At 48.1% G+C, this 24,586-nt stretch overlaps 2 protein-coding genes across 4 annotated transcripts; both read right to left on the bottom strand.

The window, feature by feature from the left end:
• Nucleotides 1-2,208: 2,208 nt before the first annotated feature.
• On the bottom strand, nt 2,209-4,246 carry Atf4 (activating transcription factor 4). The gene is made up of 3 exons (XM_032918082.1): nt 4,052-4,246; nt 3,226-3,537; nt 2,209-3,116 (listed from the first exon to the last, which is right to left on the bottom strand). Exons 2-3 carry the CDS (start codon nt 3,443-3,445, stop codon nt 2,290-2,292), a joined length of 1,047 nt encoding a protein of 348 aa, XP_032773973.1. The 5' UTR covers nt 3,446-3,537; nt 4,052-4,246; the 3' UTR covers nt 2,209-2,289.
• Nucleotides 4,247-6,403: 2,157 nt separating this feature from the next.
• Mief1 (mitochondrial elongation factor 1) lies at nt 6,404-21,705 on the bottom strand. Of its 3 annotated transcripts, XM_032918067.1 has the most exons (7): nt 21,558-21,705; nt 21,183-21,308; nt 19,686-20,038; nt 14,399-14,549; nt 11,675-11,852; nt 11,225-11,487; nt 6,404-10,414 (listed from the first exon to the last, which is right to left on the bottom strand). In XM_032918067.1, the coding sequence occupies exons 4-7, from the start codon at nt 14,540-14,542 to the stop codon at nt 9,608-9,610; spliced, it is 1,392 nt and encodes a 463-aa protein (XP_032773958.1). In that variant the 5' UTR covers nt 14,543-14,549; nt 19,686-20,038; nt 21,183-21,308; nt 21,558-21,705; the 3' UTR covers nt 6,404-9,607. The 3 variants fall into 3 exon arrangements, with proteins under 3 accessions (XP_032773958.1, XP_032773951.1, XP_032773964.1); XM_032918060.1 differs by lacking the exon at nt 21,183-21,308; XM_032918073.1 differs by lacking the exon at nt 21,183-21,308 and having other exon boundaries at nt 21,576-21,705.
• Between the last annotated feature and the right edge of the window lie 2,881 nt (nt 21,706-24,586).

Below are 24,586 nucleotides of genomic sequence, written 5' to 3'. Positions count from 1 at the left end.
AGCAGAGTGGAATTAGCATGGATTCTGCCTCCAAGGACCTCTGCCTGTTGGGAGGCATGACCGTCCACCCTTCCAGAAGGTCACAGCAAGCAAGAACTCAGGAGGGAGGGAGTGTGCTTTAATATGGGCTAGTGATGGGACCACTGGGCCCTCCGTGGCAATGGGCCGTCCTCTGACGTGGGTTGTTCAAAGAGACATGGGTGCTGGTCTATAAATCCTCCACCCCTTCTGCCTGCTTGCTGGGTTTTGCTGACCTTCAGAGCTGCAGATTCAAGTGGCCTTGGAGACTTATATCCTCCTCCTCAAATAAGATGCTTACCAAACTGCTCAATGCTTATTCTCTAAGGCCCCCTTCTCGAGAGCATACACACCTTTGGCCACATGGTCACCTAGAGGATGCAAGCAGAGATCCTGTACCTTCCCTTGTATAAGGCCTCCTCTTGGCTGCTGAGAAGGAAGATGGAGTGCAAACCATTATCCCAAGCCTTGCCAACCAGTGGCCTGATATAAGAACACCTGTTGTATTCAGCTCAATGGGGGTCTAGCAAAGGAAAGCCTACCCCAACTAAGGTCCCAAATAGATGCAAAGATCAAACATTTAGGCCAGTTTAAAAATTTGATGATCTGGACTTGGAGAGCAGCTGCCCACCCCATGCTTCCTGTGGTTTCTGCTATAGACTGGACCATCCACAACTGCCTGTCCTCTGTGAGTCTAGAGAGCTGCATAGAGTGGAGCAGGACTGCTACTGGTGGTCTTGGAGACTCAGGTCAGCCACCAGGACACCAGCCTTGCCTAGAGTGGTCTTGCTTGTGGGGTAGGGAGAGCTTAGGTCAAGGTGAACTGTTCAGGTTCTAAATAGATGAGCTGGTATTCACCCTCTATACACAATCCCCTTCTTAAAGGCCAGCAGTCTGCAATTCCCCCAACCTGAGCTGGTCTATTTCTAGATACTGGTTTTAGCATTTACCTGCCATCCACCGTGGCCAAGATCCCCAGTCCATCCTGTCGACTGCCTGAGTAGGTGCTCAGCATGGGTCTCATTGCAGTAGAAGACTCCTTACTTGGGTCTTCTACATCCACCTCACTGGCCAACAAGGGTGAGCCAAAAGGCCTGCTGCAGAAGTGGGGCTGCTGCTGTATCATCCTACCCACACCCGGGCCCCACCTTGTTCCCTGCCCCCAGCATACTCCTAGATCAGGTCCTCCACCCAGCCTGCCAGCCGTTTTACATTCCATCTTTGTTGGACCTCTGTCTTAGAAGGAAAGTTTCACAAAAGCTGAGCTGTTCATCTTGTGTTCAGTTTGCATCCCTGATAGTTCATAGTGCATGCTGAGCAGTCACCAGTGGTAGGAAAACTGAAGGCCATTCTCTGCCAACTAATGGGCACCCAGAACAGCTCCAGTCTGAGCTGGCTAAACAGTACTTCCAGTCTTTTGTCAATACCTGGTAAGGGCTGTAAGTCACCATGATCAGGGTGGCTAGATCTTAGCTGACTCTTTGGGTCTCTTTTACCTCAGGGTGCACCTAACAGATCAGGTGTGGTAGCACTTGGAAGGTTCAAGGTCATCCCTGGCCACATATCAAGGTCAACCTGGGCTATGGGAAACCCTGTTTAGAGCATTGCCAGGGTGGACATGTCAGGGTGGACATGTGACATTACATAGAAGTGGAACAGCTGTAGTTCTCACGCACAAAGAACATCTGCCAAGTGAGAGTTAGTCATTGTCTCCAAGGGCCTCCACCTGTTTCTGCCCCGCTGTCACTCAGGACCTTCCTTCCCCCACCATATCTTTGGGCTGGATTAAGCTGCCCCTGGGTCAAATGCAATAATGTTGAGGGTGATGGTAGACTTTTTTACCTACCATCTGTAGTAACAAACTGAAGGATCTGTAGTAACAAACTGAAGGATTGGAGTGGGGCTTGCCACCTGTCACAGGAAATAGCAGCTGTATCCCTTAAGCCTAAGAGAAACCTAATCCTGTGTTCAAGGACTGTACCTTATCTAGGTACTTACACAGCAGGTATCTGGCACAAGGCCAGTATGAACAGGTGCAATTCTGGGCTGGCCTCACTAACCCAGAGCCCCCTCCCTCCAGCTAGTCTTTACCTGTCTCACTACCTGAACAGCTCAACTCATCCAGGCAGCTTATTCAACCCAGATCTTGTGCAGTCTATTAGAAAGAATGACACAGAAAACTTCCATGGCTACTTTCACTACAAAATAATTTATTACAGCAAACACAGCATCACAAGACTATGTACAAGCACAAAGCACCTGACTACCCTATTAAGGAACTCTCTTCTTCCCCCTTGCCTTACGGACTTCTTCTATCAGGTCTTTTAGATACTGAATCTCTTTGGCGAGAGAATCTGCCTTCTCTTTCAGAGCCTCGTTCTTCTTCTCTAGCTCTTTACACTCGCCAGTGAGGGCTTCCTGCTCAGCCCTCTTCTTCTGGCGGTACCTAGTAGCTGCTGTCTTGTTTTGCTCCATCTTTTTCAGCTTCTTATCCAACTTTTCAGTCTTCACTTTAGCTGTCACACTAACTCCAGGTGGGTCATAAGGTTTGGGTCGAGGAGAACCACGAGGAACACCTGGAGAAGGCAGACTGTCTGGTGGGGCCCTGGAGGTGGAAGGGCTGTGTTGGGGAGAGCCCAGGTAGGACTCAGGGCTCATACAGATGCCACTGTCACTATCAGAGGGAGTGTCTTCCTCCTTTACACACTGAGGGGTTAGAGTAATATAAGCAGCAGAGTCAGGCTTCCTATCTCCTTCAGAGATATCAACCTCACTTCCCAGCTCTAAACTAAAGGAATGATCTGGAGTGGAAGACAGAAACCCTGGGGAACAGGGAAGAGGCTGCAAGAATGTAAAGGGGGCAGCCTGGTCGACTTTTATTACACTTTCTGGGAGATGGCCAATTGGGTTCACTGTCTGAGGGGGCTCCTTATTAGTCTCTTGGACTAGAGGGGCAAAAAGATCACATGTGTCATCCAACGTGGCCAAAAGCTCATCTGGCATGGTTTCCAGGTCATCCATTCGAAACAGAGCATCGAAGTCAAACTCTTTCAGGTCCATTTTCTCCAACATCCAATCTGTCCCGGAAAAGGCATCCTCTGGGGAAAAAAATTTCAGGAGAGAACGGTTCATACTAGAGGCAGAAAACCTTTAGAACACCAAACCCACATGAAAAGAGCACACTGGTGCAGGTGTTCTCCTACTCACCCTTGCCGGTGTCTGAGGCACTGACCAACCCATCCATAGCCAGCCATTCTGAGGAGCCCGCCTTGTCGCTGGAGAACCCATGAGGTTTGAAGTGCTTGGCCACCTCCAGATAGTCATCTAAGAGACCTAGGCTTTCTTCAGCCCCCAAACCCGACTGGTCGAAGGGGGACATTAAGTCCCCCGCCAACACTTCGCTGTTCAGGAAGCTCATCTCGGTCATGTTGTAGGGATTTGCTGGTATCGAGGAATGTGCTTAACTCGAAGGTATCTTTGTCCGTTACAGCAACGCTGCTGCTGGGTTTCGTGAAGAGCCTGCATAAGGATCCAAAAGCAAGTTCAATCATCTTTCTATCTAGGATGCTGGATGACAAAATCCCAAAAGCTTCTAAATGGAGAGCACGTGGGCTCAAGGCCATTGTTGTAAGCTTCCCCAGCCGCCAGCTCGGGTTGCACAAGATGGAGGCTTAGCTTTGCTTCACCGGCCACCCAGAGGAAGCAGCTTGTCCTCGAGTCCTAATACGGCCAAGGCCGTCGCGCCCCGCCCCACCGCCATCTTGGCCTCGCCACGTTCGCAGAATGACACCGGGAACCCGGGGGGCGCGAGACGACTAAGCTAAGAGAGGACGAAGAGGAAGTAGCAGGGTTTTAGGCACTACTCCCTCCACGCCGCCAGCCCAACCCTCCCCGTGTGCGCCGGCGTTGCGGGGCCACCCAAACAAGGCCGACGCGTCTGGCCGCTTGTAAAGCCGCGTATGCTGGTCAACGCGCCCAGGCCGCACCCAAGCACAGCAAAGCACACGCCCCGCGCGGTCGGCCCAATACTCACGCCATGGCTTAAGCCGGTGGGGGTTGCCGCTGCAGAGCCTGGTGCTGCTGCCGCCGCTGCAAAGGCCAACGCTGCCGCAGGCACTGCTGCCTCTAATACGCCATGGTGGCCGCAAGCCCTGCGGGAGGGGAAGAGGAAAGGAACAGCGTACTGAGAGACATCTACCACAGAGCAAGTAGAAATGGCGGCGACACGCCCTAAACCCGCCTTTTATAGACTCGGTGAGGGACGCAGTACACCCCGTATCCTCCCACCGTGGTCACGTGATCCTACCGCCGCTCCACCTAACCGTATCCCATTGACGCCCTGGCCAGTCCAAACCCTTCTCCGCTGTGCTCGGGGAGTAACTAGGGCGTTACAGATTATCCTGAAGGCCCCATGAAGGAAGAAAAGTGCACTACTTTATAGGTTTCCGACCAACCGAAGTCACGTTCCGGAGTGCGGAGGGATCGCTCCTTACGGAACTTCCGGTGTCTTACAGGGCGTGGAGACACACCTAACCAAAGCTATGACGGTCAAAGCCAAAGCTGCCTGGTTATCACGCGAGACGCCGTAGGAGCGCGCGTCGAGCTGATTGGCCCAGGCGTGACGAGTCATCTAAACCTTAAGTTTCTATTGGCTCTGAACCTGGGCGCCCTAGGAGCACTAGTGTCGGGAAGAGCCACCAGAGGTTCCGGGTACCAGACTCTTACAGCTACCGACTCATCAGAGGTCACCCCAATGTAGTTGCTCTCTCCGGCATCGCTCCCGGGCAGCTTTGGTCCAGCACGGAGCAAACAGCTTTCCAGGAGTGACACTTGAGCTGAAAGCCCTTTTTCCCTGTATTTGTTGTTCTCAGAGCCAAATGGGCAGAGCTTTAGGCATATAGAAAGGTCCTCTGGAGTTACCTGGTCCAATCCTGTCAGTCCAGGGACCGCACTTTGAGACAGGGCGTTCATGTTGGGGCCTTATTGGGAGATACTCCGGTTCCTCCAGCTCTGCATCTTTCCTCTGAATCCTGTACTGGGAAAATATACCTAACCTTAGATCTAACCTACTCTAAAATATGCCCATCACTGCTGGTTTGTATAGGGTCAGTTCCCTTAAGATTGGGTTTTATTCAGTTGGATCTCAAGCCCTAGAGTAGTTCTGATTAACTCCCAAGTCTTAACTTCCTGGTACAGCCTTACCAAGAAGTCATCCTGGTGAGTGAGCAGCTGCTTAAGTGGTTGGAAGCCCCAAGTACTGGTCAAGGACAACTCACCATAAAGGATGCTGTTTTGGAAGTGCTGAGAGGCCCTCTTCCCAACTCCAGCCTGCAATCTTTTGAGTTTCCACGTCTGTTTAAGTGACTCATACAAATACCACTCAACTGGCACAGTGCCTGCCCCTTACTGCTCAGTAATTATTTGCAAGCCATGTACTCCAGTACACACAATCCTAGCACTCGGGTACCATGGTTCAAGGTCATCCTTGATTACATGGTTATTGATTACTATTAATTCAAACCTAATTCCCAAGTCCCTCTCTCCCTAACTCCATGATTCATCCTCCTTCCTCAGAGGACCTTTCATTATTATTTACTGAGACTAAAGCAACTAAATAAATAACGTACAAGGCCTACATAATGAGATGTTTCTATCGCCAAAGAAGTCACGAGTACATGTGCACACAAACAGAAGTTTCCTAGTCTTTCCATGCAAAGGATAACTATGTCCTCCCTTTGCTCTGGAAACAGAAACAGGAGCCACAGTTATATTGGTATGTAGACATCCCTTACATGTTTCCCCCTAAGTGTAATGTATCCTACAAATGTTTTTTAACTTATGCTGAATTTGTAACCCCGTGATGTATTTGCTAAACTCCTGAACCTGTGATACATGACTGCCTCTTGCTATACAAAACTGTGTCTCCCCAGAAACCTTCCACATGGCACAAGCTTGCACTTCTTTTTATGGCCGCCTTTCTAACAGCTAATTATCCTGACAGCTGTTTCCTATCACATGCATCTACCCCACAGGCAGTCTTGAGTCCCCCACTCTTCTGTTCAGGTGCTAACAGCCAATTATCCCAACAGCTGTTTTCTATCAACCCTAATGTTTTCCCATAAACGGGACCTCCAACACCAGTGAGGGGCTGCTTGGCTGGCCAGTCTAAATAAAGTTTGCTTAACCAAACAGTCAAGGAAATGTTTTTTTCTCAGCTTTAACCAAAGGCTCCTGACCATACAGGTTGGTCATACAGAGGTTTAAAACCATTGACCCTGATTTGACATTATAGAGATCACAGGAGAATGTCTGGTGGCTTCTTTTCCCCCATCCTAATCCTAGCACCATGTAAGAAAATACCTGATACTACATACACAAGTCAGAGTTGTTGGAAAGGAGATTTTTATTTTCTTCTTCCCATGCTGCAGAAGACGCTGTTTTCACCAGTTCAATTCCTCTCCTTCAAGGAGCAAAAAGGAATAAAAGTTCTCTGGGCCTTAGAGCTAAGCTGCTCCTATATGGGCCCAGTCAAGATAGGACACAAAGATTAGTGACTGATTCCATTCTACCAGCTTAACACAATGACCACCAGAGAAGGGCAGGCAAGTGACTGGAAGGCAAGTTGTGGACCTGGCCTGAGACCAAGGGTTTAAAGACTACAAGGTGATCAAAATAAAAGTTGACACCCACCTCACTCCCACCTGCAGTTAAATATAGAACTCTACATGCTGGTATTCTGGACACTTAGTCTGAGAGGCTTACAACCGCCCAGCCTGGTACGAGGGTCAACTCTGTTCCCAAGTGCCTCATCATTTACCTCGGCCTTGAGCTTTATACTAAAAAATCTACAGTTGTAGCAGATGTTCTTGGTTTTATCAAGTCAAAATCCCAAGGAAGTGTACCTTGGTAGAAGGCTCTGAACACACGGTGCATCCTGCTCTCAGGACCCCCAGCCTAAAGCTGATTCATCTTAGCCATTCGGGCCCTTCAGTGGATTACAGTGGAGCAAAGTCAGCCAGGGTCAACTCCAGATGCTGGGCCACTCGACAGTTTTTCTATCTTTATTCTTAAGTCTCAACTGTTAATACAAAGAAAAATACTGCTATCCTCAATTCTGTTTTTGGGAAAGAGCAACAGAGAAGAAGCAAAATAAACCTGGATTTACGTGGTTACCGGGGTAATGAGCAGTAAATACCTCCCAGATAGAAGTAGGGCCTAACAGTGGCATTTCCTCCAGGCAAAGTGGGAGTAATTGGAGAGAAAGGCAGAGTGGTGGCACGGCCGACTGGGTCTTTCAACAAAGTGTTAGAGGGAAGCAGGGCAGGGTATCTTTTCTTCCAGCCAAGCATCCCAGATTATGTAGCTGCCTCCCATATTTATGACAATGAATGACAGCAAAGAAGGCGCACCAGCTAATCCACAAACCACCAGGACAGAGCAGGTCCCACGTTTCCTTGTTCTGAGGATTTCTAAGAGGTTCTTGCTTATAAGATGACCAAGTCATGATTTTGGTTTTACAAAGCACAGTCGAAAGTCAAAGCTGTTCATAAAGACAGGAAATAAACTCATTGCTTTTCCTAAATTCACAATGGCAAACAATAAATTCATTGCTTTCCCTAAATTCAGTAACATATGGCTGTGATTTAGGACTTCTGGAATCTTGAGCATCTTCAAGTTTTGGGGATCATTTGTAATTCGTTCTGGCATCCAGAACGGAATCAGTTCAGAGACGACAGCTTAGGAGTCACCCTAATACTTATGACAGGAAATCTAAATCCTATCTAACTGTTTTGCAGACTCTATCAACTCTCCCTCCAACAGGCCACCTAGAACCTTGGATGGTCCATGTCAGCCCTTCCCTGCCTACTCAGTTCAGCTTAGCAATAGATGCTTTCAGCTCCTATTTCATTTTTATTAACTACCAGGAGGGCATGTTTCAGTTAAGGTTCTGGCTTTATCTTTTTCAAGTTTCTCATACTATCATACACAAATCAAAGAGAAACTCCTGAAGAAATCTTTACACACATGTGGGAAAAGAGGAAGAAAGGCTAAATATAGCTTGGCCCAACCTCCTAACCTATGGGGAGAGGGATGTGTCTCTGCCCTAACTCAAATGGATTGCTGCAGGGTCAGTGCTATTTATAGTCATTTTGTGTCACCCTCATTAGGAAGGGCCAACACGGCCAGAGAGTGCATCACCAGAATCACACTGATGGAGAGGTAGTAAGAACAGATAAAGAAGACCTGATGGGAGAACAAAATACTAGATGGGCAATCAGAACCAGAGTTACTGTCAGCCTCTTGTCGTGAACGGAAGAAAAAGGACACATGACGTGACATACTAAAAGTCTCCCTTCCCCCACCCATAGGATATGATTACATGGTCATAAGTGGCAATCTTATGGCAAGAGTTGGGAAGCCCCAACTCTTTTCTGTGTCTTATCTATGTACTCTCTTCCTAGGTAGCACCACTCTCCCGAGGAGCCAAGTGAGGGACCGGGGCTGGCGTGTTCATGTGCCCTCTGCACTGCAGGGTACCTATAGTGCTCAGCAAACACTCTTTCATGTCAGGAAGGATAGGCTTCAGGAGAGAGGTACTGGCCTGGGTATGTTCTTGCACTAAGGCAACACCTAAGAAAGGTAAAGCCTGTCAAGAAAGTAAATGTGGTCACTGGGTTTCAGTTGACACTCTGCCTTCTCTTGGCCTCTGTAGCTAAAGCAAGGCCATCTTCCACCAGCAATTATGGGGAAACCAGCATCTTAGAGGTGCCCTGTGAAGTCCCCAGGCCTTCCCTGTGTGACTTTGGTGCCCACATACAGAAACAAACAGTGGGAACACACAGGCTCTCCAAATCAGCTTCAGAAGCCTAGCCTTGTGCTCTCAGATAGCCGTGAAGAAGCACCTCAATAAGCCTCCAGTAAAACCGCTGTACCGGGCGCCTGCAGGGTGGGTCAATGCACCATTCCCAGGTTCAAATTCTTAGCTCAGATAAACAGGAGTTGCTTAAGGTAGAGAGAGGAGATGACCTTGTTTTCCTGGAACCAGGGTCAAAGACTGATTTGCCAGGGCAGAAGTTCTTTGCCAATCTCACCCCAGAAACCTAAATACTGTCTCATTCCGCTGCAGAGCTCAGCTTGGAAACATGCAATTGCTCTTTTGTGACATTAACTACAGGCAACGTTTTCATTAGGCAAATGTGCTCTGGGGACAAGAGCAAACAGGTGTGACCAAGAGAAAGACAGAGAAGACATTGAACAAAAGGCCAAGGGGCAGAACAGAAAGAACATAGCAGACAGAAAAGCAAGAAATCTGGGCCAAAAACAAAACACTCAAAGGCTGAGGCCAGCACTCCACACCTTCTGTTTGTTTCAAAAAAAAAAAAAAAAAAAAAATCAGCCTAGAGTAAGGCGGCAAGGAGCACAGTGTTTGGTTACAAAAATAGGGATGGGTGGGAAAACAGAAGGGATGTCATTCTAATCAGCATGAAGTGACCCTGACAATTACCAGCAAAACAGGAGGCACCTAGGGACCTGTGAGGCACCAACCACGTAGCCAAGTGTTTCTAAGAGAGTCTGGGCCTTCACCTGCCTACGTCTGCAGCAGCACCTCCGGCTCGGACAACGAGCAGTAGAGGGTGTACCCCAATTCATCTATCTCGTGAGGGGTGAGCTCTGCAAATAGGTTCACCTTGGGGTTCAGGGCACTGGGCAAGACTCCAGCCTCCAAGTAGCTGATGAGTCCCCTCAGGGCCTGTAGAAAGCGGTCGGCCAACATGTCTGGAGACCAGTCAGCCTCCTCCTGGGACAAGTGGAGGATGACATTGGTTAGCTGGCTGGCAGTGAGGTGGCCCAGAGCTGGAGTGGACTTGCATATGGCCTTGAGGATCTTGAGGCACAGAGACCGGCAGCCGGAGTCCGCCTGGTCCAAAGCCCGTAAGCGTGCCGTCTCGGCAGGACGAAGGCTCAGCCGCCACAGGTTGTCATACTGAGCTAACCGGTGTGGTCTGGCCACCAAGACAGTGTCACCAAGGGTCACTGATGGCAGGAAGTCAATGACAAGATGTTTGTCCCTCTCATACTGCACTTCTAGTGTCAGGGCCTCTGGGGGTGGTGCTGGTCGGATCACATAGTCTAAGAGGGACCCTATGGCTGGCCAGTTGATGGAGCCTGCCACCACCTTCTCAAAGGTGTCTGCCACTGTCTTTGGGGAGAGGTAGCCACCTACAACACAGCGGTCCCAATAACTGCTACCACGAGGAAAGTACTCTGGGTTCTCACGACGGACCAGGAAGAAACCAGGGATATTCATGATGGTGTCCTCCCCAGGTATGCACGACCACAGGTTCTGCTCCAGCACGAGGGGGACAATGAGTTGGATATGGTCAGCTGTCACCACCTGCCAGAGCACAATTAGAAAGAGTTATAGTTTGTTTTTTTTTGTGTGTGTGTGTTTTTTTGTGTGTGTGTGTGTGTGTGTGTGTGTGTGTGCGTGCGTGTTTTTTTTTGTGTCATGACATGTAGAGGTCAGAGGTAACTTACAAGAGTCGATTCTCTCCAACGATGTGGGACCCAGGAATTGAACATGGATCATCAGATTTGGTGGCAAGCACCTTTACCTGCTGAGTCATCTCACTGGCCTCAAAATTAAAAGGTTTTAAAGGGCTTTACTATGATTAGGACATATGCTACCTACAACCTAGGTCCCTACCACTTTGTATTTGCTGACAGTAATGGAAACCAATGGTTCAATTAGCATACACAGAAAACAGGACAAGAATATACAGTAGAGGGCAGGTTTCTTAGAGCTACCCTACTTCGGGGTTTTGGATTTTGTCTATTTTTGAGGTAAGTTGTCATATAATCCGGTTGGCCTCAAACTACATAGCTGAAGTTGATGTTAACCTTTTGACCCCTCTTATCTCCTAAGTGTTGACATGATAGGCCTGGGTCACCACGCCTATTTTATGCCACACTGGCAACTGAACCCAGAGCCTAACACAACTAGACTATAGCAACTGAGCTACACCCTGTCCCCTAGGAATCTTTAAAGTGTAAGTATGACATAAAACAAGGGAAAGGGTGGAGCAGAGAAACAAACACTGCTGTGTGGCAGGATCTGTAAGCAGGAAGCTTCCTGGGTGAGGCCCAGGAACAACTGTCTTGAAAACCCCCACACTGAGAAGCATGTTACCCTGAGAGCTGTTACCTGCAGATCGTCATAGAGGCTGCCACTCAAGTACATGTCCCGGAGTGGCATGTCAGGCAGCTTGGCCCGCAGGAAGCTCCGCAGCTCAGCACATATGTCCACCGCGGCTTGCTTGGCTCGAGCCTGCTCTCCAGCAGGGATGGCTGCACGGTTCCGGTAGTAAGAAAGAAGTTTCTCCTGCAGGGACATGCGGAGTCGTGACTTCTTCAAGTCTACCTGGCCCCTCCTGGCCAAAGGTTTGGGCCGGGGTGGGCAGAATGTATCTGCCAAGGCAAGAGAGAGAGGCATGTGAGCTCTGCCCAAGCTTGCTCAGGCCACAAGTCCCAGTCCCAGGAAGGAAAGGGACTTGGCACAAAGGGCAAATTGCCTGACATTCCCTGCTGAGAAGTGTCTCTGTGCCGCAGCCACTCTAAGTCCAGAAGCAGTGCCAGAGGACTCAAGATTTCTCACCTGTGTCAAAGGCAGAAGAGTCTGTGGGAAGGGTCTGCAGAGACCGGCTCAGGCCTGTCTTCATGTCCCTGTTCAATAGTCGAGGAGAGCCCATCCAGTTTGGTTCCTCCCAGCTCCTCTTTCCTGAATGGCTTAGGCGGGTGGGGCTGGTAGGGGCACTAATTGCCCGGTCGTACATCTGCAAGACCAGAGAGGACCCAGGACATACATATACCAGCCTCCTCCTTCCACCTCATTCCCAATACCCCTCCTTCCAAAGACTCTTTGCCCCATTTAGTTCAAGAAATTTTTTGTTGTCTTTGTTTATGATGGTACAGGGGATGGGACACAGGGCCTTGTGCAGGCTGGGTAAACACTACCACTGAATTTCGTCTCCAGCCAATTTGTTTTCCACTTTACTACAAGTCAATTTTACTTAAATCAGGACTATCCAATAAAATCACTGTTAGCCATTCATGATCTGAATGCTAATGTGTGAATTAAATTATGATACACATAAAACGGCCATCAGACATTTGTTTTGTTTTGTTTTTTAAAGATTTATTTCTTTTATGTAAGTACACTGTACACTGTCATCATCTTAAGACACACCAGAAGAGGGCGTCGGATCCCATTACAGATGGTTGTGAGCCACCATGTGGTTGCTGGGAATTGAACTCAGGACCTGTGGAAAAGCAGTCAGTGCTCTTTTTTTTTTTTTTTTTCTTTTTTTTGGAGCTGGGGACCGAACTCAGGGCCTTACGCTTCCTAGGCAAGCGCTCTAAACTGAGCTAAATCCCCAACCCCACAGTCAGTGCTCTTAACCACTGAGCCAAGTCTCCAGCCCCAGACATTTGTTTTGTAATAAAGAAGGCAGTGGTATTACATATTAGTAGCCTTTTTAAGACAAACTACTTGGTTTGCCCTTTTTTTTTTTTTTAAGATTTATGTATGTCACTGTCTTCAGCCACACCAGAAGAGGGCATCACATTCCATCACAGATGGTTGTGAGCCACCATATGGGTGCTGGGAATTGAACTCAGGACCTCTGGAAGAACAGTCAGTGCTCTAACCACTGAGTCATCTCTCCAGCCCCTTCTCACTCATTCTTAATTCCCGGTGAAGATCATTTTTGTACCAGGAATGTACTTTCTGAGATTCTCCAAATGCTCCATCAGTATCCTCTCCCCAGGTGATGCCTTTGTTCTTACTGGCATCTGTATGAGAGAATCCAGCAGCCTGGCCTGTCTTCTACCCAAACAGACCATGGAGGTTTGGTCCAGTCTCATGCTTGCCTCATTTTCCACAGCGTGGCAGTCAGCACACTCCTGGACAAAACCTCCTTGTCTTTATCAACATCAACCATTTTTGCTAGATAGAGTTGGCAGACACCTTTAATCCCAGTGCTCAGGAGGCAGAGACAAGCAAATCTCTCCGTTCCAGGCCAGCCTGATCTACAGATGGAGTCCCAAGACAACCAGGGGTCCACAGAGAAACCCTGCCTCAACAAAACAAACAAACAAACAAATAAACAAATATCACCCATTTGCACCGCACTACAAATGCTACAACACAACGACGTGTGAAAGTCAGAGGACAAGCTGTGGGAGTAAGTTCTCCCCTCCTACTACGTGGGTCCCTGGGGTCAAACTGTGAGTGAGCTATCTCACTGGCCAGACTCTACAGCTTCTGAAAGAACAGCTCCAGTTTTTGCTCATCTCCTCCTATTACTGAAGTTGCTTCAGTATTTCCTGACTATACAACATTATTCCGTAAGAACATTCCATGTTGGAAGGGTTGGAGTACTGCTGGGCAGCACCATGTTGGCCTAACACTCAGTGCTGAACACTAGTTTCTTATTCCACTGAGTTACCAGCTTCTCCTCAGTATCACCAGAGGGCTCATCCTAGGATGCTCCACGCATACCAAAACCCTTAGCTGTCTCAAGTCCTTACATGAAATGGCACACTGTAGCTGGGTTTAGTGTGGCCCATGCTTAAAAATCTCAGCACTCAGGAGGCAAAGGAAAGATTTGACAGCTACTTCATGAGTAGGCAGGCTATTGTGAGCCCTTATGTCAAAACAAACAGGAACTGTGGGAAGACTCCACAAGTAAAGGCACTTGCTCCCCAATAATGCGAGTCTGAGTTCAATCCCCAAAACCCACATAAAAGTAGAAGGAGAACCCACTCGACAGAGCTGTCCTCTGAGCTAACAGAGTATTTCCAGTCTGGTCAGCTGAAACTGTGACGCTGAACTCATGGACTGAGGGGATTCTCTTTCCTTCAGAGGTACTACATGCTAAGCATGCTCTAAGTGCTTAGCTTCTAGGTGTGTCAAAGGATGCAGACAGAGATAGAAGCTTTAAAAATAAGAGTAAGAGGGGTTGGGGATTTGGTTCAGTGGTAGAGCGCTTGCCTAGCAAGCGCAAGGCCCTGGGTTCGGTCCCCAGCTCCGAAAAAAAGAAAAGAGAAAAAAATAAGAGTAAGAGAAGGAAACAGAAGTGATGTGGCTGCTACTCTAAACCATGCCGTCACAGAAGGCAGGGCGGTTGGGTCAGTTGCCGTGTTTTACTTGCTGGGATACATCTATTTACGTCACAGTGGTCTCTTTGTGGAGAAGCCTTGAAGCAAGCTGCAGATGAGCAAATTATGCTCCAATCACAGTGTCAGTCTACCTCAGGAGAGCTCCTCTTTGTAGGTAACTCACCACTTCCCATCCTGGGACCAGGCTGCATGCACTTACCCGCTTAACTGCCAATGTGGCGATGCCCAGCATGGCTGCTCCACCCACGCCCAGGACCAGCCGGGCATTGGAGAGCACAAAATCAATGGCCGTTCCAATGCCATTGTCATCCTTCTTGCCTTTGCGCTCACCAGCGCCTGCCATTGCTCACCTGAGAATGAAGACAACACAGCCATCACCGGGGAACCACAGAACTCCCTCTTTATGTCCCTCCCCACCACAGCCAAGATTGCTACCTGCGAAACCTAGAACTGCATACTCTAAGGTCCAGAGGGAAGCACCCTCTCCCATGACAGGAAAAGAAATGCCCGTGTATACAGCAGAATAACCTTTCACAGGCCTGGGGCCAGCAAACATTAAGTCTATTATCAGTCCTATTTTTTTTTTCTTTTCTTTTTTTTTTTTTTTCGGAGCTGGGGACCGAACCCAGGGCCTTGCACTTGCTAGGCAAGCGCTCTACCACTGAGCTAAATCCCCAACCCCAGCCACATTTTTTTTAAAAAAGGACTCACTGTCAAAATACTCTTTCCCTCACCATGCTCACAGGGTAACATTTTCCTCTCCTCTACCTTTTATTTTCAATTAAAGCTTTAAGTTCAGGGATGTAATGAGATTATTCGGTCAATTAAAATATATTCCTACCTCAAGTGCAGAGAGAAGTCAAAGAAGAGTTAAACATGGCATGTACACGTGGGGTCAGGTAAGACAGATATTCACCGTCCTTCCAGCCACCACTGCCACAGATGGGGTACATGACACCCAGCAGAGGCAGAGTTCTGATCAGGAAAGACAGAACACTCATAAGTCCAGGAATGACCTCCATTTTATGAAAAACCTTTAGATAGGAGAAGCACTAGATGGAGAACCCTCTAACCATCCTTTAGAGTGACATCAGGGAGGAGGGCACTGCCTCCTTCCAAGTCGGAGCCAGCAGAGGCCTCACCAAGCCTGCCAGTCCTTGGCCCTGCAGATGTCTGGCAAGATCACAGTGGATGCAGTCAAACAGTCAAGCATGGGTTTTAGAGTCAGGAGTCCTGAGACCTGAGGACTTGCCTTGGGCCTGAGCTAATTTGCTGGGTGACCTCAACTAGGTGCTCCCTTAACCCCCCAGCTATGATTACTTCATGGCCCAAATCAGAGTTGTAGTGAGGAAAAGCACTGGTAGGAACAATGCATGCAAGTACTTCATCCACTCTAAACCCAGCCTCCAAGGGACCGCCATCATTAAGTCAGGATTTCTATTCACAGAGAGAAGGGCTGCAACCAACTGTGCAGCCACTCTGCATGTTTTAGGATGATCTCAAACAGCCTCAACAACACTGAACCTCTGCTGTGCTCGACATCAACAACCTAATTCAATACTCACCCCTACCCATGGACTAAGTGGGACCCCAGACTCGTGTCCTAGAAAAGAACGCGTACAAGCTCACAGGAGGCAAGGGCTTTGAACCTTTCTCATTGAGGTTACTGTCCCTCCAGCTCCAACCTCGATTCTACTCCTCCAACCTCCAGCAGACATAAGATCCCCTGGCAAGGACAGTCAGGCTTGGCTCCTCAAGGCAAGCACAACGGAACACTGTGTTATAATAGGTAGTTTCAGATTAGCCAGTTTTTAAAAAAAAGTTCTGGAAACCTGTTGCATGATACTACTGACCTATGCACTTTAACCACCTAAAATGGCTTTTAAAAAAAAAAAAAAAAAAAAGCAGAAAGAGAAAAAACAGTGACCAGGAAGGAAAGAAGACTGGGGGAAAATGTGCTGTGCTCTGTGAACAACGCAAGCAAGCTTTATCTAAACTATTTCCCTAGACACACGAATGGGACAGCACCAATGTTTCTGCTTAGTGAGGTCATTAGAGCCTTGAGATCCCTAGCTCAACAGAATACAGCAGAACGTAACTGAGTAAACCCAGGTTTCCACAACCATGTGCCGCTTGAGTGCATGTGGCAGTAAGTAACCTACAGCGAATGCACTGGTTCAGCAAACAACACGCAAAAAGGCCTCGGAAGCAGTTTGCCTCTGGCCTTCTCCCGCCTTCCAGCCTTCTTTCCAACTCTCCTCAGAGGCAAAACATGTAAAGTAGCAGGGCGTGCAAGTCTTTAAGCCCAGCACTGGGAAGGCAGATGCAGGTGGATCTCTATGAATTGAAGTCAGCCTGGTCAACAAAGTGAGTTCCAGGCCAGCCAGTGCTACACAGTGAGACCCTATCCCAAAATTAACTAACTAGAACTTAAAGGCCATTTCCCTCAAAGGCAACCAAAAAATATCACAAAGGTGCTGGGAATATTTCAGTGGCAGAGCACCTGCCTTTCATGCTCAAGCTCCAGGTTCCATCCAAGCATCACCATCCAAAAAATAACCACTTTGTTTTTAACTCTCCTTCTCTGTAACCTCCCTGGTTGACCAAAAGTCTTTATTAAGAATTCTATTCCAGAAAGGGATCTGCCCAATACCTGACAGACAGAAAAAAAAAAAAAAAAGACACAACTTAGGAGTCAAAATAGAGCTGAGAAGACAGGCAGGCCTTGCTGAACCTCCTTCTCAACCCATTGTTAGATTATACACTACGCCCAGGTCTCTAGTACACAGCTGCCCAATTACTGAACCCAAACAGAAAACGGTGACTCGTCCTGATTGTTTGGGCCTTCATTCTGAGTGTTCCATACGGGTTATCAACCAGGAGTCCTTCCCTGACCATGTTACCCAAGCTGGCCCCAAACTACCTATGGAGCCAACACCGGACTCAAACTCCTGATCCTCCTGCCTCCTCTCGAGGGTGTGATTATAGGTATACATCACCATACCTGGCTGTTATCTTCAATGTAAAGATGAAGAAACTGAGGTACATATTCAATAAGTAGCCCAGAGTGACTTACATGTCAGCAAAGTGTGCAGCTCGGGTTTGAATCCAGAGCTTACATTGCTGAGAGAACCAATCCACAGGACTTCCAACCAACCTGTGACACCACACAGCTCCTCTACCCACTACACTATAGCTTCATGGGAGCATTCTGGCACATTCTCTGCTGAATGTAATGCCTGACACATTTTCTACTGTAATGAATGAACTAACCCTGTGGCATTTGAGGGTTTTGTTTTGCTTTGTTTGTTTCTTCCAGACATAGGCAATTGTTTAGGCTAGGCTGACAAATTTACTACCTGTCCCAGGCTCTCCTAGACATTCTGCTGTACCGCCTAGGCTAATCTGAAATTTACTACCTGTCCCAGGCTAACTTTGAATTTGTGGTCCTCTGGCCTTAGCTTCCCGAGTACTGGGATTACAGGTTAGTGCCACCATAGCTAGCTTTTCATTTTTCCCTTGATGGCAAGATTTAGCCCAATTCAAAACCAAAGGTTGTGATAGGCCCACAGTCAGATACTAGGCTCTATACCAGAAAATTCAACATAACTTCCATCCATGGCCAACGTCAACTCTGTCTCTGTCCTTGTTCCATTCTAACCACAACCAGTGTTTCCAGGCTAACAAGTGAGGTTTCTACCTGGCCACTTGTTTATTCTCTCCGCACTACAGCAAGCTTCTGCTGCTCATTTGAAGCAGACCTCAACTGTAACTATCACAAGTCTCTCCTACCAACCAAGAGAGAGCCATCTGCATTCCTATCTCCACAACGTTTTATACCATGCCCTGGCATAGCCCTGTTCATAGCTGAATTACTGCCCACTGAATTCTTCCTCACTCTCTGGTTGGTTTTTTTTTTGGAGCTGAGGACCAAACCCAGGGCCTTGTGCTTGCTAGACAAGCGCTCTACCACTGAGCTAAATCCCCAACCCCTCTGGTTGTTTTTTTTTTTTGTTTGTTTGTTTTTTATTTTTTTGGTTCTTTTTTTCGGAGCTTGGGACCGAACCCAGGGCCTTGCGCTTCCTAGGCAAGCGCTCTACCACTGAGCTAAATCCCCAACCCCTCTGGTTGTTTTTTGTTTTTAAGATTTATTCTAGGGGCTGGAGAGATGGCTCAGAGGTTAAGAGCACTGAATGCTCTTCCATAGGACTTGAGTTCAATTCCCAGCAACCACATGGTGGCTCACAACCATCTATAGTGGGACTGATGCCCTCTTCTGGTGTGTCTGAAGATAGATAGCTACAGTGTACATTAAATAATAAATATTTTTTTTAAAAAAAAAGATTTATTCTATCTTATTGTCTATGCACCATGTATGTGTCTGATGCCTATGGAGGTCAGAAGAGGTCATGGGATCTCTTGAAACTGGAGTAATGGACAGTTATGAGCCATCTTTTGAGCGCTGGGAATTGAATCTGGATCTTCTACAAAAGCAAGTGCTCATAGCCACTGAATCATGTCTTCTGCCCTAGTCTAAAGTTCTTAATGGACTCTCTCTTCTCTGTCCCCAGGGCCTTGGTATCTAAAGGGGCCTCTGAAGGGTCCTGAATTAAACATGGCCTTTACAGTGCAGTGGAGCTTCCTGATAGCAACGTCTTCAAGAGTAAATAGAGCTGGGCCCAGTGAGCGGGCTCAGTGGGTAAAGACACTTGCCAATAAGCCTGAAGACCAGAGTTCAATCCCCAGATCTCCAAAATAGAGAAAAGCAGAGCTCCCACAAGTCTTCTGACCTCCCCATGCATGCTAAGGCATATACACCCACACCCACAAAAAAAAAAAAAAAAAGGCAACTTTCTTATGAAAAGGATACAAAAACCACTCATTTCTAATACTCTCAAACACATGAGTCTGTGAAATAAAATGTCAGTTTGTTCCAGCGGGGCTCGTAAATGTCCCACCTGCCATGTACCACTCTCAGTGCTGTCTGTACACTGGGTCAACTCTCACTGAACCCAGAGGTTAAGGACTATAATTTCTACTTCACAAAGGATAAAGTCCTGGGAAGGTTTAGAGACTTATCTATATCCCACAGCTACTAGTTAGCAGTGCAGGATTTGAAGGCAGGCACTAAATGTGACTGCTATACCAAGTATGCAGTATGATAAGCTTGGATCTCAGCAACCACAATGTGACACAATATGACTGAGCACACAAGCTGGCTGGGAACTCAACTCTAATGACTTCAGCCACTCTCTTCTAATGTTCTCAGATTAATAAAGTAGTCTATGAAATAAAAGGCCGCCAATTCTGTTTTGGTGGGGTTTGTAATCCAGTATTATTACCCACATCTATTGGTGTGTGTGTGTAGGTTTCTGAGCAGGTTTTCTGTGTAGCCTATACTTTATCTAGTAAGTTTTAGGGAGGGCTTCCTTTTCCTAGTTTCTTGCACAGAAAAAAGAAACCTCTAAGATCAAGGATTTACCTACCTGAGGCTTCCTAATGCATCTGTGAGGTGGAGTAGGGGAGCCAGGAGTATCTACTGAAGGCACCTTTGTCCTCGTCTTGGAATTAGGGTAGGAGGGGAAAAGAGAGGATTCTAAATAAGGCCTCCTAGTTTGCTATGGAGGAAGACCAGGCCCTTCTCCAGCTGCTTCTCTCGAGCCTCCAGATCCTCAAGTTTCTGATTTTTCCTGAATTCTCGGCGGATGGAAGCAAAGTAGAAGTCTCGATCAGTGTAGCGAAGCTCTCGGCCTTGGCGCAGCAGAGCCCGGTACAGACGCAGCACCGCCTCTCGGCTCCACGGGGCCATGGGGGACTGACAAGGACTAAGCGTCACACTCTAAACAGAAGACACAGGAGTTGAGAGTCAGAATTGATGACAGCAGGGTCTATTAGACACTGGGGATGGGGGTGGGGAGTGGGGATGGAGGTGGGGACGGAGACGGTCAGGGGTTCTTAATGCCAGAGTCAGAGACTTCCAAGGATTCATGGCAAAGCTGGGATCAGATTCCTCCCTGCAAACAGCTCCTCCTGGGGAAATTCAGTTTGTGGCTCACCAAGGGTCAAGAAGTATGGCTTGAGTGCCATCCCACTGCCAGGGCACTTAGTATAAAGTACAGTGGGCATCGGCTTCCTCGTTGTAAAGCGAAGATAACGATGACATCATGAGAATACTTACTATGCAAGGTTATTTTGAGAACTACTCCTAAAAAGCACCTGTAATGGAACTCTACCAGACAGTATGGCCTGGAGTGGTTAAAGACCAGGATATAGCTACCTCTGCATCCTACACCACCATGTAAGCAGCATCTCCCTGAGTGGCATTATTGTTTTAATTACTTTCTTCTTTCTGTTGTGTATGGGTATTTGCCTACATGTCTGTCTACACACCATTGTATGCCTTCAGTGTCTGACAGCATCATATCCCAAGACTGGAGTTATACACACAGTTGTGAGCCACCACATAGGTCCTCTGGAAGAGCAGCCAGTACTTTTAACCACAGAGACATCCCTTTACCTCTTTCTTTGGTTCTTTTATTTTGCTTTTGTTTAGTTTGGTTTCCTAAGCCAAACAGAGCTCTGGCTGTTCTAGAACTCACTCTGTAAACCAGGCTGGCCTCAAACTCTGGGATCTGCCTGTTTCTGCTTACTGAGAGCTGAAATTAAATGTGTGTACCAGGTATGTGATGACATCGTTCCCAAAAGTAATTCGCCACAATAATCCAGACCCTAACTCGCTGGAATGAGGGGGGCCTTACATGTGTGCACTTCGGGGTGTTCAGCAAACTTTGCCAGCACAGGGCCCAGTGCTCACCAGGCTCAAAACTATGCTGGAAGGAGGAATCCTTCCGATAACCCTATGTGGAAGAAAGAATTGTTGTATGAGCCTGTATGTGTTTGAGGGGTGAAGGGAGTACCAGGACGAAAAATAAAAATGATCTGGACTTTGGGCTCCAAGACAGAAAGAAGCAGTGGCCTCTGACCTCGCTAACTTCCAGAGCGAACCTGGGCAAACCACCGTTGCCCCTTTTTTTCTCAATTGCAGAGCAGCTTCCTTTGGGCCCTGGGGGTCTTCCGCGATGCAAAAGATGCAGAAAAACAACGGAGGGCTGGAAGGAGAGTGTCACGCAGGGGCTGGAACAAGGTTGCCAAGTGACCGACTATGGGCTCCGATCCGGGTACAACTCCCAGAGGACAGGGACACAGACCCAGGGGCCAGAGTGGCTCCGTGGCTTGAGAAACCGGGTCTTGAGGCGGGGCAGGGCGAAGCTTGGAGGTCCCGGTGGGAGCCGGTAGCCCCGATCGGCCCGAGCTCAAGCGGGCGATCCCCGGCCGCCCTCATACGCTCCCTCACTCACCCGCGGGCCACGCGCTACCTTTCCTCAGGACTCGCAACTCGCCCAGTACCTCTCTCGGGGTCACCCATCAACATGGCCCCTTTACTTCCGGGGCACGACCTCGCTCGCCCGGCCGACGGAGACTCGACAGGGAGCACGGAGGCGGGAGGCGGCGGAAGCACTTCCGGTCGGCCCCTCCACAGCCTGGCTCCGGAGGCGGAGCCGGGGACTTAGTCCCGCACTGCCCTTCGTGGGCCCCGCCCACTGACGCAGCCCCTCCTCCTGAGTGACGTCATCCAGCTCCTCACGGCCCTCCTAAAGCTGTACAATATCTTGTAAGCTCAGTGTTGGGTGGATGTGGGTTGAAGGAGGGGCAGCGAGTCCTCGCCCTCCACCTGCTGCCAACCTCTAGCCTGCAAGGGGCTCTGACCACATGTGGAAGTGGATTTCAGAAGTCCACTCCCGAGTTTGACTGGTAAGATGACAGGCAGTTAAGTTCAGCAATTACCACTCAAACTGGAGCAACACCCAGAGTTGCCTTCTTGAAACACCTATGGTGTTTCAGACACTGAATTGGATACTTCACACTGCATTTTGTCCAACGCAACCTCGCTGTTTAGTAGACTTCATTATTCCAGTGTTACAGATGGGAAAATCGAGGTCTAGGGAGTCTTGGTCATTTGCACTGTGGGCTGAGCCCTGCAAAGGCTCACAATGGGTCCCAAACTCAGTATTTCTCCAAAGTGTGTGTCTTTCCATTCTTCTAGGCCGCCCTACTTTGCTTTTTAAAGAAATAGTTTTGTAAAAAAAAAAAAAAAAAGAAAAGAAATAGTTTTGTGACCCAAATAAATCTAGTTTGTGACATTTCCAGGTGACCTGTCCCTCGGGACAGCTTCATCAGTAGAATAGCTTTCCACTAGCAAAGGACAAGGAGAGCCCTTTGCAGGAGACCTTAGGATTACCCACTCACACACAGAATCATGTTGGATGTCAGGGTGACCTTTTCCAGATTCACTAGCCTTCCCATACCCCTCTCCTACCCCATGCTCCCAGTGTAATGGGGGATGGAATGTGTCATCTAGCACCCACATGTATCTGTGGTGTTTTAGAGGCCAGAGACCCACAGCCGAGGCACTGATGCAAACCTCAAGGTTCTGCTGGGTTTCATAGAGCATGGGCACTCTGGGGTCCTCTGGACTTGGTACGGGATTGACATAACCATCAACTCTCATCATAAGGTAGCAGGTTCTTACAGGAATTGCAGCTCAAGGGCACAGATTCATGTACAGTAGGCATTTCACTGGTGAATGGATGAACCAGAAGGTCAAGGGTCGGGGTGATCAAGTCTGTCTGATTTGGAAGGGGCCTTTGTGCGAGTGGTGCACTTGGGGCAATGGGTTCAGTTTCCTGAGTCTTGCTTTGCTCATCTGGGAATGCACTTGCTTAGCACGCACATTGCCCTGGGATCCATTCAGTCCTGAAGGAGGAGAAATAGGATGACCTCATGGGACTAAAGATTGAAATTAAATGTCAGAGAGCATGAAAAGGTCACCATTGTGGTTGGTGGCTTTTGTTATTATAAAACATCATTCTCTGTCATGCCTGGGTAGGCACAAGGGGAAAGGGAGCCAGGGAAAGGATTTTGGAAAGGGGGGGCTGGTGAGATGGCTCGGCAGTGGAGAGCACTGGCTGCTCCTCCAGAGGACCCAAGTTCAATTCCCAGCACCTACATGGCAGCTCACAAATGTCCCTAACTCCAATGACAGTGCTTCTGACACGCTCAGACAGACATACATGAGGGCAAAACCAATGCACAAAAAGTAAAAATAAATGAAATATTTACATATATGTATATATGGAAATCCAGGACACTAGTTCCAAGGTGAACCCTCAAAGAAAGTCTCAACCTGAGGTTGCTTGGAAAGGCTCTGTGACCATGGGTCTAGAAGGCCAAGGCAGGATGCTGTGTGTGTGTGTGTGTGTGTGTGTGTGTGTGTGTGTGTGTGTGTGTGTGTGTGTCTCAGTGGGTAAAGCACTGCCCTGAGGACCTGAGTTTGAATTCCCAGAGCCCATGTAAAGCCTGTTGTGGTAGCATGGATGTTCAATTCCAGTGTTCCGGTGGGGAGGCAGGAGCAGGAAGCAGGAAAAACCTGGAAGTATGTCATAGGCCAGCTAGCCTGGTCTGCACAAAAGGGAAAAATAAAAGGCCATGTCTCAAGCAAGATCAAGACTGTCATCTCGGGGCTGGAGAGAGGGCTGCTCAGTGGTTATGACTGCTCTTCCGAAGGTCCTGAGTTCAATACCCAGCAACCACATGGTGGCTCACAACCATCTGTAATGGGATCCAATGCCCCCTCTTCTGGTGTGTCTGAATAGCTACAGTGTGCTCACATACATGAAATAAATCAATCTTTAAAAAAAAAACAAAAAACAAAACCCTGTCATTCCAAGTTGTCCTTTGACTTTCACAAAGGTGCTGTGGCTCCTGATTCACACACACACACACATACACACACATACACACGCACATACACATGCACACACACCACTAAGGTTTTGAAAGTGAACAAGAGACAGCTGGAGCACTCTTTAATCCCAGCACTCAGGAGGCAGAGGCAGGCAGATCTTTGTGAGTTTGAAGCTATCCATCTGGTCTACATCTTAGGCCAGCCAGAGCTATGCAATGAGACCCTGTCTCAAAAAAAAACAAAAAAACAAAAAACAACAACAACAAAAAAAAAAAAAAAAAACAAAGAAGGAGCTGGAGAGATGGCTCGGTGGTTATGAGCACTGACTACTCTTCCAGAGGTCCCGAGTTCAATTCCCAGCAACCACATGGTGGCTCACAACCATCTGTAATGGGATCAGACGCCCTCTTCTGCTGTGTCTGAAGACAGCTATCGTGTACTCATAAGTAAAATAAAAGTTTAAAAAAAAGATTTTAAGATGAATGGCCACCCATGAGTGCTAACACCATTGAGTGCTAACACCCATGAGTGCTAACACCATTGCTTCTGATATATTCAGTGTCTCCATCTGAAGCAGATTGG

Source organism: Rattus rattus, chromosome 1 (assembly GCF_011064425.1).
Source record: "Rattus rattus isolate New Zealand chromosome 1, Rrattus_CSIRO_v1, whole genome shotgun sequence".
Taxonomy (NCBI): domain Eukaryota; kingdom Metazoa; phylum Chordata; class Mammalia; order Rodentia; family Muridae; genus Rattus; species Rattus rattus.
Note: the sequence above shows the minus strand (reverse complement) of the source record. Positions and strands in the feature narration are given on the sequence as shown.

Excerpts from the sequence above, each read along its gene's own strand:
- Atf4 (XM_032918082.1), bottom strand. The coding sequence starts at position 3,445 with ATGACCGAGATGAGCTTCCTGAACAGCGAAGTGTTGGCGGGGGACTTA. Across the intron at positions 3,117-3,225 it reads TGCCTCAGACACCGGCAAGG|AGGATGCCTTTTCCGGGACA; the intron begins GTGAGTAGGAGA and ends TTTTTTCCCCAG.
- Mief1 (XM_032918067.1), bottom strand. The coding sequence starts at position 14,542 with ATGGCAGGCGCTGGTGAGCGCAAAGGCAAGAAGGATGACAATGGCATT. Across the intron at positions 11,853-14,398 it reads CCACATTGGCAGTTAAGCGG|ATGTACGACCGGGCAATTAG; the intron begins GTAAGTGCATGC and ends CTGGTCTTGCAG. Across the intron at positions 11,488-11,674 it reads CTCTTCTGCCTTTGACACAG|ATACATTCTGCCCACCCCGG; the intron begins GTGAGAAATCTT and ends TTGCCTTGGCAG.